General features: G+C 37.3%; 1 protein-coding gene across 1 annotated transcript in view; it reads right to left on the bottom strand.

Moving 5' to 3' along the window:
* Positions 1-205: 205 nt before the first annotated feature.
* The window catches only part of LOC135088451 (cadherin-23), a 37,007-nt gene continuing 23,028 nt past the window's right edge, over positions 206-14,184 (bottom strand). The window contains exons 18-23 of the mRNA XM_063983263.1: positions 9,237-9,403; positions 8,790-9,100; positions 8,650-8,710; positions 8,167-8,330; positions 5,701-5,951; positions 206-416 (exon numbers count right to left, since the gene is read on the bottom strand). Of these exons, the coding sequence (XP_063839333.1) occupies positions 304-416; positions 5,701-5,951; positions 8,167-8,330; positions 8,650-8,710; positions 8,790-9,100; positions 9,237-9,403 (1,067 nt within the window). The 3' untranslated portion in view covers positions 206-303. The remainder of the gene's footprint in view (positions 417-5,700; positions 5,952-8,166; positions 8,331-8,649; positions 8,711-8,789; positions 9,101-9,236; positions 9,404-14,184) is intronic.

The raw sequence follows: 14,184 nt of genomic DNA, 5'->3' as shown, positions 1-14,184 counted from the left end.
TTAATTTACTTTTAGTTTTAACGCAAGGCTGAGTTGCATCACCTTAACTTTAATCGTAACTATAATTTTAACCAGTGTTTTTGTATGGAGTTTGACAGACTTTTGAAGTCCTTTAAAGTTAAAGTAAGATGGTGTAACCCAGGGTTAGTCTTCCGTCACACAATGCTGATCTTGCTTCATTTATTTTCGAACTTAACGTAATGTAACTATAGTTCAAGGCAATGCAAACGGCCTTTTGTCACATTGTGCTAGTGGTTATCTTTTTATGGCAAACATAACGGACATTGATCCTTCTTTTGCCGCTCATGTGGTATACAACGGCTCTGCGTACAGCCTCGTTGGAACGGATATGTTGCTTGGGGCAGTGGGCGGCGGCTCGCGGGCTAGTAGGAGAGTCGATCGTGCTCTTTTCTTGGCTGAAAAAGGTTTAGAATCTTTAAATATTATCACAGATAATAATATTACATTTAGACCCGGTTTCCACCTCGCACAGTCACTGCGGGCGCACAGTCGCGACAGCAATATAATTACGCGCGAGCGATAAGGATGGGTAGCTTGGGTTGGGGTCATTGGCCAAAATTCTACGTGCTCAGTGAGCACTGCTCACGGACCAGAGCCCCGATTACGGTAACTTTTATAACGTCTACAATCCAGACGCGTTTCTGATTCTGCGATACGATTGGTCAAAACAGCTGACGTACGCTGTTGAACGACCAATCGTATCGCAGAATTGAGAAGCGTGTCTGGATTGTTGACGTTAAAAATTACCGTAATCGGGGCTCTGGCTTTAGATGGAGCGGAGCTGAGATATTTTGAATAACCAATCAGATTTAATTCTGTCAATTTTATTAAATCTGAATGACATCTAGTTAGTTGTTCAAAACATTTTTCCGTTTCGCTCCGCCTTGGTGGAAATCGGGCCTTAGTATAAACTAATTAGTATAAACGGAAAATTGTATAAACAATTCAACAGCAAATGGATATACGTATGCATACGGACGCATATGTATTTGAAGTGATGAGCCACGTCACGAAAGAGCGTATACCTTTGTGACTATAGAATAGAAACGATAAGGTGATCTATCTCACTCACTTGATTATTTTTGGAATATCGAAAAAATGCAGAAAAATGGATGATTATTCTTTGAAACCATGACGTCTTTGCTCAAAAACAAATTTAAATTACTGGTACTTTTTATGCAAAAGGACATTGTCAGAAACCGCCTAAAAAACCGCCCAAAAACATTAACCCATCATAATTATTTTCTATTTTTTTTAATACATTAAGCACCCTTTCATTCTAATGGACACTTAAGCATTGAAAAATTAAATAAATAAGTCTTTTAACGTTTATTCTATAATACTATTACAACTTCCGGACGTTTTGGTGCGTGGCATGGTCTAAAACCTATCAAGTTCCATAATTTTTGCCGATAAAATCTGTACGAGGCATTACCGTACTTTATTGCTGGGAGTCCATGTATAGTGATGTTCCTGCGGCCATCATAGACAATAAAATATCGATTTTGAAAATAAAATAAATCGATAAAACTGCTTTGAAGACTAGATTTGCGTTAAAAGCTAAAAAGATATTGACAGTTTGACACTATTACAAGAAGATATCTAAAGTGTCCAACTGGTCGAAGGTCGTAAATAAAATAAAAATAATTAGGACCATAAACTGATATTCATGGTATCATAACTGTAAAAGTGTCAGAATCCGATGTTGAATCCAATGCCAGTTGAAGTGTGAGAAACATATATATTTTTTTTTTATGTGACAGGAGGCAAATGAGCAGACGGATCACCTGATATCAACGTAGTATAGTTGCCAGTCTCTCATAATCTATGCCAATGAGGGTTTTCGCGATTGAAAAATCCGCCAGATGGCAATACGTAGACGTGAGGTCCAAATGCTGCATGATTGGTTATTTTTGACATGACATTGACAGATATCCACCAATCATGCAGCATTTGGACCTCGCGTCTACGTATTGCCATCTCGCGGATTTTTCAATCGCGAAAACCCTCATTCATAGCACATGTATAATAATAGACCAAATGAACTTTTATAGATTGTGAAAGAGAAGATAAAGATTTTATTATTTTATTAAAATCTTGCCACGAGGTAGTTTTTCAGTGGAAACCAGGATTGGATAATCGCTACAGGCAAGTATCAGAACATTTTATAAATATTTTTAATCGATTATATCCATGTGAATCGTTTTAATAAATTGTCATTTTACTTTTTCAATTAAAACTTTTTCAATCCCTAGTCTTGTCAAACTGTCATAATGTCAACAAATTATAAATGTCACGTCAGTTGACTCAATTTCAGTCTTCTGTGCGTTTATTGTATTTTTATTTCAATGAAATAGTGCTAAAGGGTTAGTACTAAAACTGAAAGCCTTTTTTCAGAAAGAAAACCAATGTGGTGCCCTTATTATTCATGCTGTTTGAAAGTTACAAGTCAGTGATACAGAGTTGCCGACATTATAACTCCGTAGTGATACCATACCAAAGAAGAAGTTTTCCTAAACACTTGTGTTGTTTTTATATGTGATCGAATAAAAACGATTAATTCTACTGCTCAAATGGAATAACTTATCCCAAGAGACCGAATATAAAAAAAACCTCTCCATAGAAATTATCACCATCACGAGGATGTGAATTTTTTTGAGAATTTGATATTGGTCCTGTAAGAAAAGTAGTTGTATTTCAGTAGTAGAATCAACCCTTCTTGTTTCATCAGCAAGAGTAACTATAAAAACGCCCTGTAGGTAGGTATTATTAAGCTGAAGAGTTTGTTTAGTGTCAAAGACTGTCACACAGTGTAACTTAAATAAATATTTATGTTAATATTTTTTCTATTTATTTATTTTCCCAAAGCTTCACAGTGACAGCTGAAACAGCAATACTGTTAACAAAACAGTAAAACTAAACTTGGAACAAACTGTTACAAATATGAGGGGTTTAATATTTTACAAATTAAAATAAAACCGCATGTTGCTTTACTTTCTCGTATAGGTAATAAATGTAATTAATGGCTAGATTATTAATGTTACTTTGTTACCCTCAATAGTGAGGAAATCTTATAAAATGGTAACCCTGATTTTTATTGTCATTCAAGTGCTCTTTCTTCGCATAGGCTTCTGTGATTTGGCCAAGGGCCACACACATTGCGATAACATTATGCGACATTGATTTGACAGCAGCGGAGTGAAGTCTTGCGACTATGCAAAATGATACCCTGTAATCGTAGCGCATACAGACATAGACGGGGCGGGGCACATAGCTCGTAGAGCTGATGGCCGCTGGGGCAGGAAAGTTCTTGAGTGGCGACCACGAGCCGAAAGACTTAGCGTGGGCAGGCCTCCCACTAGGTGGACCGACGATCTGGTGAAGGTCGCGGGAGGTGCCTGTATGCGAGCGGTGCAGGATCGGTCTTCGTGGAAATCCTTGGGGGAGGCCTTTGTCCAGCAGTGGACGTCTTTTCGGCTGAAACGAACGAACGAACGATACGTATTACCACTATTTACCAGACATTACTATTTATTGCATACTCGCCGGATTACACGTAGGAGCACGCGCGTAACAGCTTCGGCCTTGCATTATTATAAGATCTTGTTCCGCCCTTTTACGAACTTCCTCCGTGAGGATATCCCCGCCGAATTCTATGATGAACCTATCAAAAGTCATATTCTGCAATGTCAACCCACCACAAGGTGGACCGACGACCTGATAAAGGTAGCGGGAAGGCGCTGGATGCAGGCCGCTACCAACCGTGCGATGTGGAAGTCATTGGGGGAGGCCTATGTTCAGTAGTGGACGTCCTGTGGCTGAAATGATGATGATGATGAAGAAATGAATGAAAATGACAAATCTTCGAACGTGTAGGTATAATACCGTGCCAAACTATTGCCGTTTTTGTTGTAAAGATCATGCAGCGCTACTTGCGGATATTATTGGAAAGAAAACTATGTGGGCTCTAGATCTGAAGCCGCTTTAACGAACACGAAGTGCTCATACAATGCGGCGTATTTTCTTCCAGTCTTTAGTCAGGACTTTAGTCGAATTAAAACCCCGGTTGAACGTGATATAGCCGCACTAGAATACGATGCTTTTTTGCATAATCGCAAGACTTCGTTCCGGTGTCGACCGAATGTTATCATGATGTATGTGGCCCAGGGGTTACCGTAGCCGCTAAGGTTTGAAACTTCTTGCTTAAAATATTGTAGTCTTTGGCATAGACTACGATGGTAGTCATGGAGATAGGAGTTTGTTATCTCGTGTCAGATGTAAATGGTGAAAAGAAAACTCATGATTCGTGGTATTTTTATGTAATATGTAGGTATTTTATAAAAGTGGAACCCCGAGTGATCTCCAAAACCCATTCTATTATTATATACGATTCGGCTTCGATATCTATAATACAATAGGAGTTTATTTCATGTGTCAGATGACAAGGGTGGAAACAACCTACGATTCATGTTGTTTATTTACGTGCAATATGTGGGCATATTGTAAAAGTGGAATGCCGAGTTGTATTTCTAAAACTTGTTCTATTATTTTATACTATTTGGCTGCGACTCGGCGTGACGACAATACAAAACATTTTTCGCGAATCGGTGTTCATACATTCACACAATACATTAGACGCCATGTTGTCATAAACGACATATTATAAAATCGCTGTGATTTAATATTCTTAATCATTAATTTTATGGCAAGTGTCCATCAGGAATCATTGTTCTTACACACAGAATCGTATTATTTCGCTTTCGGGTAGTAATATGTCAAAATTGTTGGTTCTTTAGGCGAACAATGTATGGAGAACGAACATTGTCCTTTGTTATGTCGTTGTTGTACAGGTATCTACATGACGTGACGTAAATAAATAAATAATAATAAGTAAATAAATGTTTAATTTTATTCCGATGGACTTTTTTCCTTGTACACAAGCTGAACGCCTTCTTTTCCTATATAATGTTCAAATATTTTATCGTAGGGAATTGTATTTTATATTTCTTCGATCTCCAATGGAGACGGTTCCTCCGCGTCAGAGGTTCCGCATTTTGTATAGGACTCCTTTCAATTCCAAAAAGAGCGTAAAACGGCTAAACTAACTTAAGAAGATGATAGATTAATGGATGACCATCTATCTATAAAAAAATCGTATGTCTGAAATGGTAAGGAATGTTAGCTTTTACTAAAGTATTTTTGTATAGTCTATCATCTCCAAGTTTGGCAAAAGAGGCTGACTGAGTTTCTTGCGCTGCTTCTCAGCACTGGTCAATTTATTGTCCCAAAGCCGTGGTAGAATTAAAGTAAATCTGGCGCATATAAAAGCGTTCTTTAAAGCCTATTTGCAAAAAATAAATGACTTTATGACATCACTGACAAATGAAGCGTTTTTGCGACATATTGCAGGCATAATGTAATATAGTAGGTAAAATAGATGCAGCTACCAGAATACAAATGAGTAGGTTATCTCCATAGAAACGCACCGATCGCGGTTTGTATGTGAGCGCGCCAATATGTATGTGGCGTGCACGCACACACTGGCAAAATTTAGCGTGGATTAGCGGGGAGCCAGTCGTGGTTGCGCCGAGTTGAGCCTTGCGCGCTCACATATAAACCGCGCTCGGTGCGTTTCTATGAAGATGAACACTCATTTGTATTTACTCTGCAGCTACTCACCATTAGAATGCATACAGCACAGCACAAGAGTTGCAATGAAGGCTGCGACCGGCAGAATGCCAGCCAGGATCAGCAACGCGTGCTGCGCTGGGGAGTGCTTCGTGCGGGACACGCCGCAGCTCGTGATGTTGTGCACGTTGTAAGTCTCCAGGATCTCCTGGAACTCCGTCCCCAGGGAGCGGATGGTCGCCTTCATGGCTTTAGGAGTCAGCGCCTCCCCAGACTCCGTTTTTCGGAATTGGAAGCATGGACTGTAGCAAGAGAAATATTATCTATACTTATTTTTTTTTTATTAAACCTTTTTATTGTCCTTATGCTTGTGTTATGGTGGCCATACACGTTAGGGTTTGCATGATGGGTATGACCGTACATGCTTAACCGACAGGTATAACCGAGTTATCTATAGCACATACACGTTAGGGTTTGCATGTACAATCTAAATATATTTAACTCAAAGGTGACTGACTGACTGACATAGTATCTATCAAAGCACAGCCCAAACCACTGGACGGATAGGGCTGAAATTTGACATGCAGGTAGATATTATAACGTAGGAATCCGCTAAGAAAGGATTTTACGAAACTCCACCCCTAAGGGGGTAAATGGATGAAAAACTGCATTTGAAACTTTTATCATTGGTCACTGCCATGATCCAAAGACAAGATACTGTTATGAGAAAATCTATATCAGCACATAAGAGACTAGCAGTAACATTAAGTATTCTTGCAACAGGGAACACATTAGTGTCTTAAATATTCACCACCTTTCACTGCCACAGACTATAGGAGACTGAGAGAAAACTGTGCATACAAGCATGAGGGGGAGCACACACGCTCGGTTATGCATGCGCGCAAACAAAAAATATGTTTTTTGATATTCGTTAGGTTGCATGTACACGCACCAATAACTGTACAGTTTTATAACATACACGCTAGGGTTTGCATGTCGGTTAAGCATGTACGGTCAAAACCATCATGCAAACCCTAACGTGTATGGCCACCATTACCAATGGGCTCACCACAATAGTCGAGCAGCGTGGGATTCGAACCCGCGTTCCTCGGGAATTGAAATTTATCTCAGGAATCACTTGAATAATTATTTTTGTGTTGGATAGCCTTTTTATCAAAGTAGGCTTTAGGCTATACCTGTACATTACATTACCCTACAGCAAATAGGGGCGGAGCAGTAAAGAAAAATGTTGTATGTATTTAAAAACTGGTAATATTTATACGCGAACTAAAAAACACCATTTAGTAATACACTACACTCACAAGCAAAAGTATGGAATCACCCTACTTGTTCCGAGTGATCGTAAGAACTAAATGACTAAAAGAAGATAAATAGAAATGACACCATTTTAAAGGTAGGTAATATTTTATAAGTACTTTAAATTAATAGTACCTACTATAGATAGTCATTCAGTTCTTAAGATGGCTTGGAACCAAACACAACGGGGGGTGATTCCATACTTTTGCTCGTAAGTATAGTAACCTGTAACCCGTTAAAAAATATGAATATTTTTTGTGAATAATTTATTATATGTTTTTCCTTATTTACTAAAATCACATTTAGTAGTACAAGGTGTTTTCAATATTTCAGTCGCTTGTCCTCTGAAAATACATTACTATTACTAACATGTACTAAAGGTCAAACATAAGCTTGTAAAAAGTACAGTAGCTTGTATAAAACAATAAACTAATAAATATTAAAATATTTATTAAGAAACAACATGGTACATAGGTAGGTACATACATTATTTTGTTATTTTTGAATAGAGTATGAGAATGACCTTAGCATGTTTTGTACAAAATCTCTTGAAAAACTTTATTCAGTAGGTTACTCTATTATTACTTGTGCTACTACTAAGCAATCTGTAGGTATACTGAATGAAAAACTTACCAAAGTAGCCTCAGTCAGGCCGCTTGTAAACATCCGTTTTTTTAATCGGGCTATAGTCCGATTTTTTAGCCTGATTTAACGGTGGTGTATCGTTTATAATGAAAATATGCATATGCATCGGACACAGGTCCGGCGAGAAAATTGACAGCAAACAAAGGATATCCGTTTTTTGACGGTCCGTCGTCTTTGATACGTACAGTAAGGTACGTAGGTAAGGTACGTCTCTTGAAACCTATTTTATCATGATTCGTCCTTAAGTGTCTAAGCTAGTGATGTACAAGGCTCGAGGCTTCCGAGTCCTTTTGCCGAGAGCTCACAGTCGTTTTACAGGGCTCGCCTCGTTTGTATGATGCTCGACGACTCGAAAGCTCTTTTAAAGCCTCGAGGCATGGCTCAGAGAGCTCGCAGCTCGGCTAAGCTCGGGGCACCGAGCCTACCGAGCTTACTGAGCCTTGCCATTCCGCCTCGAGGCTTCAAAAATAGTAAATACTGCCCCCCAGGTTATCCTGCCCCCCTCGTTCAAATGCTGGGTACGCCTTCAGTCAGAAAACTACTAGTGGTTCTCACCCGGGGTTTGAGTAGAAGGCGGTATGTGCCGCGTCATGCAGTTGCATGCGGAGCCCGCGCGGCGCTAGTGCGGCGGACATTCGGTCGCGGAGCTGGTTCACCTTGGAGCGCGTGCCTCCTGGCAACACCAGTCGGAGGAGGTCTCGCTCCCTCACTACTACCACCTGTAAACAAATATTGGACTATTATGATGAACCCATACCTAATACAAGCATTGCTGGAAAAGTTAACGGGATTATTACATTTATTTTGTGCTATACAAATTACTAAAGAAACTCAATACTGTCACCCGATTTTAAATTACGTTAGTTACTTAACAAAACTGCTGTGAGCCGGGGCAGTTCCAATTCCACAAATTTTTAACTAAAAATACCTATCTAGCCGTTTTTCATTAAATGCGGTAGGTAAAGGAATATTAAGTAAATATTTGTTTCTTTTTGTGAAAAGTAACTGTTTACAAACTTTGATTAATAATGTAGTTACCTCTATTGTGATTTCGCCAAATCTTTCTGGGTTTTGTGAGTTGTTCGCTCTGACCAACAATCTGTGAACGGTAAATTGTTTTTAAAAACAAGCAAGTAAATACCTATTACATACCTACTACCAATATTATTGTGAACTACCTGAATATTCCATCGGCATAATGTATCAGGTTTTTCATAATCTTCATCTCCCCTGTAGAATTGTTGAGTACGATCACGTCTGTGATATTGCTCAGTGATTTTGATTTGATTGGCGATTCGAAGCTCATGTTGACAATCTTGTAGACTATGGGCAAAGCGTCTGGGTCCTTATCCACTGCTTTTACCGTAGCAATGATCGTGTCAATGGGCACGTTTAATCGAACTCCCACAGTCATGTTGGCGCTGTCGAATTCTGGCAGGTGATCGTCAATGTCCAAGATTTTGACTAAGATCTGGATTTCTGAAGGGTCCTGTAGTCAGTAAAACAAATGCTCTTTAAAAATATGCCATTTAGATTTGAAAACTAGTTACCTAAGTGGTTTCTGAGTTTTTACGTTCCTAGTGACTGACGTTAAAAATTGCTGAAGAATAAAAAGTGTATCTCACCAATCTGTTGTAAGACTTGCTAAGTCGAGGACTGGTTCCGTATTTGAAGCATTTAACCGTAAGCATTATTCTGGACAGTTCTTCTCTATTTAACCTTGCTGCTGCAGTCAGCAACGCTTTGCTATCGTTTGTTCGTTCTAATTTCACTAGTGCGAATTCGTTTCCAGCTGTAAAATTAGATTTATTATTATATGATCAAACGAACTTACCAAGTGAAGTTCGATCTGAATTATCCTGTTTTCGCCGAAGAGATTTATTTTACCGTGTAGTACCCCTGTACGACAAGCCAATCCGCACACAATATTCAGCATAGTAGTAGTAAAAAACAAAAGAGCGGGCAACCCCACCCCTACCACGCTGTGGGCTCGGTGTCCGAGCGGTCTCATTATATTTAGAGAAGAGATGACATTGACGTTTACCTCCAGGGAAGAAGATATAGAAATCTTCGGGTTGGGAGGGACCTTAAATCTCTTCGGCGAAAACAGGATAATTCAGATCGAACTTCACTTGGTAAGTTCGTTTGATCATATAATTATCCTGTTTTCGCCTCCGAGATTTATTTTACCGTGTAGATGTTTAGAGCATGGATCAATGTCCATGTTAAATGGTTAAGAGAGTAAATGTCAATGTACTAAATACATAATAAAGCAATATTTTTGTATTATAATCGTATTGCATCACTTATTCATAACAATAATCACGGTCTCAACAAGATTTTGTTCATTATAGAGTATTATTATATACATTTATTTGTACTTCTATTAACTGTTATGTACGACTACTGATTGTAAAAAGTTGCCAAGACAGTTGACAGAGCATCCTGTCTATCCAGCACACTGGCTAATTGTGTCAACGTTGACAGCGGCGCAAACCGCAGGCAATACTGCCGCGTGTCGCGTGCTGTGTGGGCCGAACACCCTCGTGTCGACACTCCTTTCCTATATTTATCCAGTTTCATCTCAGAACTGAGCTTGACGACGGTAGTGGTTAACACCGAATCGATCACAGTGACTGCAAGGCTAACACTCTGATTGTTGTAAAACATAGGCTCACTTGCATTTTAATTAATTAAATAAATAATGTGGTTAATTAAAACTTATTAATTTATTTGGATACAGTTTGACCAGTATTCCAAAACAGTATTAATTTGGATTCCAAGTAACACTGTTGCGAGGAAAAAGTTTGCTTTCTATTTAATAGCACCTTTTAATAGCAATCTTTTGATTCTTGAAACCTGACCTATAAATTATAATATTTATTTAAATAATTATATATTTCAATAAATTATATGATTTCACTAACGATATTGCTAAGCGGTGGTTATTTAATGTTATTATAGGATGCACCCGACTTTAGAATATGCTAAGATAATAGAGTAAGGTAGGTACAATGATGTAATTGAGCATTGTAAAAATATTTATTTGTCAGTCATTTGGTGTAGTGGTTTCGAAACGGACTACTATGCCGAGAGGTCCCGGGTTCGATCCCCGGCCGGGCAGAAATTGAATTGATACATTTTAATTTCTGTGATGGGTCTAGGTGTTACTATGTATAATTTGTACTTATGTGTATAAAAACGGTATTTAAGTATGTTTATATCCGTTGTCTAGGACCCATAGCTTTGCTCAGTTTGAGACTAGGAGCGTAGTGTAAAATTTCGAAGGAAGGATATTTATTTATTATTTGCGGAGTGTATAGCGGAGTCTGGTACGTTTTGTTTGATCCACGACTGCCAAATACAAAACTCACTGCCAAGGAAAGGTAAGCTTAAATGGGCAATATGGTACTACTGATGTACCTGTTGCCCCAGCATTCTATTTTTTTTTTTTTAATTTATTTTAGTGAAAAAACGTATTAGCGTCTAAACGTATTAACGTCTAAAAAAAAAATGGTCGCCATTCTAAGGCGAATTAATTGGAATTAATTCATGTTAATCGTGTAGAAATCTCTACGCCAGACGATAAAATATGAATTATGACTAAATATCAAACAAAGTTCAAGAAACTAAAAATAGGTTTATGTCATGTACTGAAACCAAAGCGTCTAACATTTTCTGAGACAATATTAAACCAAGCTCCTACTCCGTGTCTTTATTAAGACACCTTGATTCAGTCAGCTTCAGTATTATGACTGTGATGATTGAATTTTTATAATCATGCTAAGAAAAAATAACAAAATACTAATTCTCAATTTATACTTCATAGAAAGGGAAGAAAGACTCATTCATTATTATGAGTTTGTGGCAGCGTTATCGATTCGTAAAATAATATCGCATTATTTTTTGGTATTATTAAAAAATGTCCTTAATCTAAACTAAAGGTTACAAGTAGTGGTAGTACTGGTAGGTACCTACATAATACATAGTTTATTTTATGTGGTTGATTCGTTCTTTGACTGACCAAAGTCTACTAGTCCGGTTGTTATAACAAGCGGCCCGATTTCTTTTTTGATGCGTCAATAATTTTCTGTTACATTGATTACAATGTAATTATTATTGTGTTATATTTATAAAGGCATAGTTATTATCGCTTTAACGCATAATAAGATACTTTGCTTGTCTAAAAGATTTAGCAAGTTAAGAAATGATTCAATGTATTTCATGATGTCGCATCTCTTCTTATGAGAATTCTAACGTTATACATAAATAATTTATACGAACCAATTGTAAAACAGTACATGGAGTTAAAACTGACCTTTTTTTTTTTTTTTAGTAAATAAATAATAATAATGATGATGAAGCCTTACTTTGTAAGACTATCAATAGTATTATTAGCATTAATCATACATTGATTAGTAGGTACAAACCTACATAATAATGTTTTTCCGATACAAGAAAAAATGACGTCATCTTATGTACCGATACAGTTTAAGGAAGCTCTTAGATTTTATCTATTATTTATAGATACAAGCTGATGAGACGTCATGAATAAAAAAATAAACTTTGTAAAAATATCAGGGCTAAAGAAAGGCCGCAAAGAGACAAACAAAAATGTTGCCTGTTTGTTCAGATACAAAACAAACATCCGTTAAAAAAAGATCATAATACTAGGTATTAGAGATGAGACGTATTTACTAGAACAGATCCACACACTAGGTATTTTACAGTACTAAGTGGCACCTATTCCAATTTTTAAAATACTTGATCCACCTAGTATTTTTTAAATTACACGATTTCCGACCCTACCATCAAAGTAATAGAGGTTATTATTGCATAATCCGTAGTCGTGTATTACGCGCACCGCGTATTTCTCGCTAAGTATTTTTTAAATTACACGATTTCCGACCCTACCATCAAAGTAATAGAGGTTATTATTGCATAATCCGTAGTCGTGTATTACGTGCACCGCGTATTTCTCGCTAAGCTTATGTGCGAACGTAGAGATTCACTCCGTCTCTGTCTGACAAACAAATTTGAGCGCAGGCAGGTGTGAGATAGGAATAGGTGTTTGATGTATTACGTAATTTAAACTCTATTTGTACACAGGTAAGGTTTTGAATATTTTAATTTTTGTTCTCTCTCATCCAGCTCACTCCTTGTTGACTAGCCGGTAAAAAACCAGTTTTTATTCTTCCGACAGGTTTGTTTTGGTTTGTTGTCACGCGTCCGTGATAATTGCATAATTTGTATTGAAATAGTAATTTGATAATTAGATTAAATTGGAATAGTTTTCGAGTGTTGATTAGATAGAATTTAACTCCTGTTTCTGAGAAGTTACCCGCTAAAATACCGGTGGTGACAAAAGTTCCCAGAAATTTTTGGTAGTAGATGACCCATGGGGAGTTTTGTCACCAAGATTTTTTGTCTGTGTTTCTTTGTCAATTTGGGCGTGTTCCTTTACATGTATGGAGATTTGCTATTTTTGACATCAACGTTGATAAATTTAGCGATATCTGTGATATTTCTTTAATCTGTAAGCGTTTTGTGAGCGATGTGAAAAAATGTTGAAATGGAACACTCTCAGTTTGACATGAGCCGTCACACGTCCGATTTTTGAAGTGTTTATTTTTTATAGAAGAAACATTCTACAAGTTATTCAATTTCAAATTGCATTATTAATACTACGGTTGTATCTTTTCAAAGAAAATTGTATTTTAAAGTCATAATACGTGGATTAGTCCGCACTCCGCACTAGTCGCGTAAAGTATGGTAAATTACTACGTACTAAGTGGAACAGGTATTTGGATCACGTATTAATAAATACTTGGAATAGGTGCACCTAGTATCAAATTTACCTAGTATAACCCATCTCTACTAGGTATGCAAAATCACTTGAAACCTATGTTACAGTTAAGATTTTACATTTACAAATACATTAGTTTTTATTTCATTCAAAAATACCCAGTAGTTATGATTTTATAGGCATTCAAAGTTCGCTTAAATATTGAGTCCCGCCGACGGTCACGTGACCCCGTGTGACGTACATTCACAGCGTCCGCTCACTAGAAAACGGATATAAACATACTTAAAAATTTTTTTTTGTAAATGTAAACTTATTATACATATTAACACCCAGACCCATCACAGAAATTAAAATTGAACCAAACCCAAACTTGATGCGATTGTGTCGTTTTATTGCGAATTACCTTCCAGCTCCATCATTAGACCCCGATTACTATATAGAATTAAAATACTCATCAATACAAAACGAACGAGCCCAAACTCGATGCATTTAAGTCGTTTTATTATAGAGTTCCTATGGCCACCTTCCAGCTCCATCATCAGATCAGCTCCATGTCATCATAATATTGCATGGTCATCCAAATCACATGTGTTTGCGAAAGGACATTGTCAGAAACCGCCTAAAAAACCGCCCAAAAACATTAACCCATCATAATTATTTTCTATTTTTTTTAATACATTAAGCACCCTTTCATTCTAATGGACACTTAAGCATTGAAAAATTAAATAAATAAGTCTTTTAACGTTTATTCTATAATACTATTACAA

The sequence above is a fragment of the Ostrinia nubilalis genome, chromosome 4, assembly GCF_963855985.1.
Source record: "Ostrinia nubilalis chromosome 4, ilOstNubi1.1, whole genome shotgun sequence".
NCBI lineage: Eukaryota > Metazoa > Arthropoda > Insecta > Lepidoptera > Crambidae > Ostrinia > Ostrinia nubilalis.
This window is presented reverse-complemented; position numbering and strand designations above follow the sequence as displayed.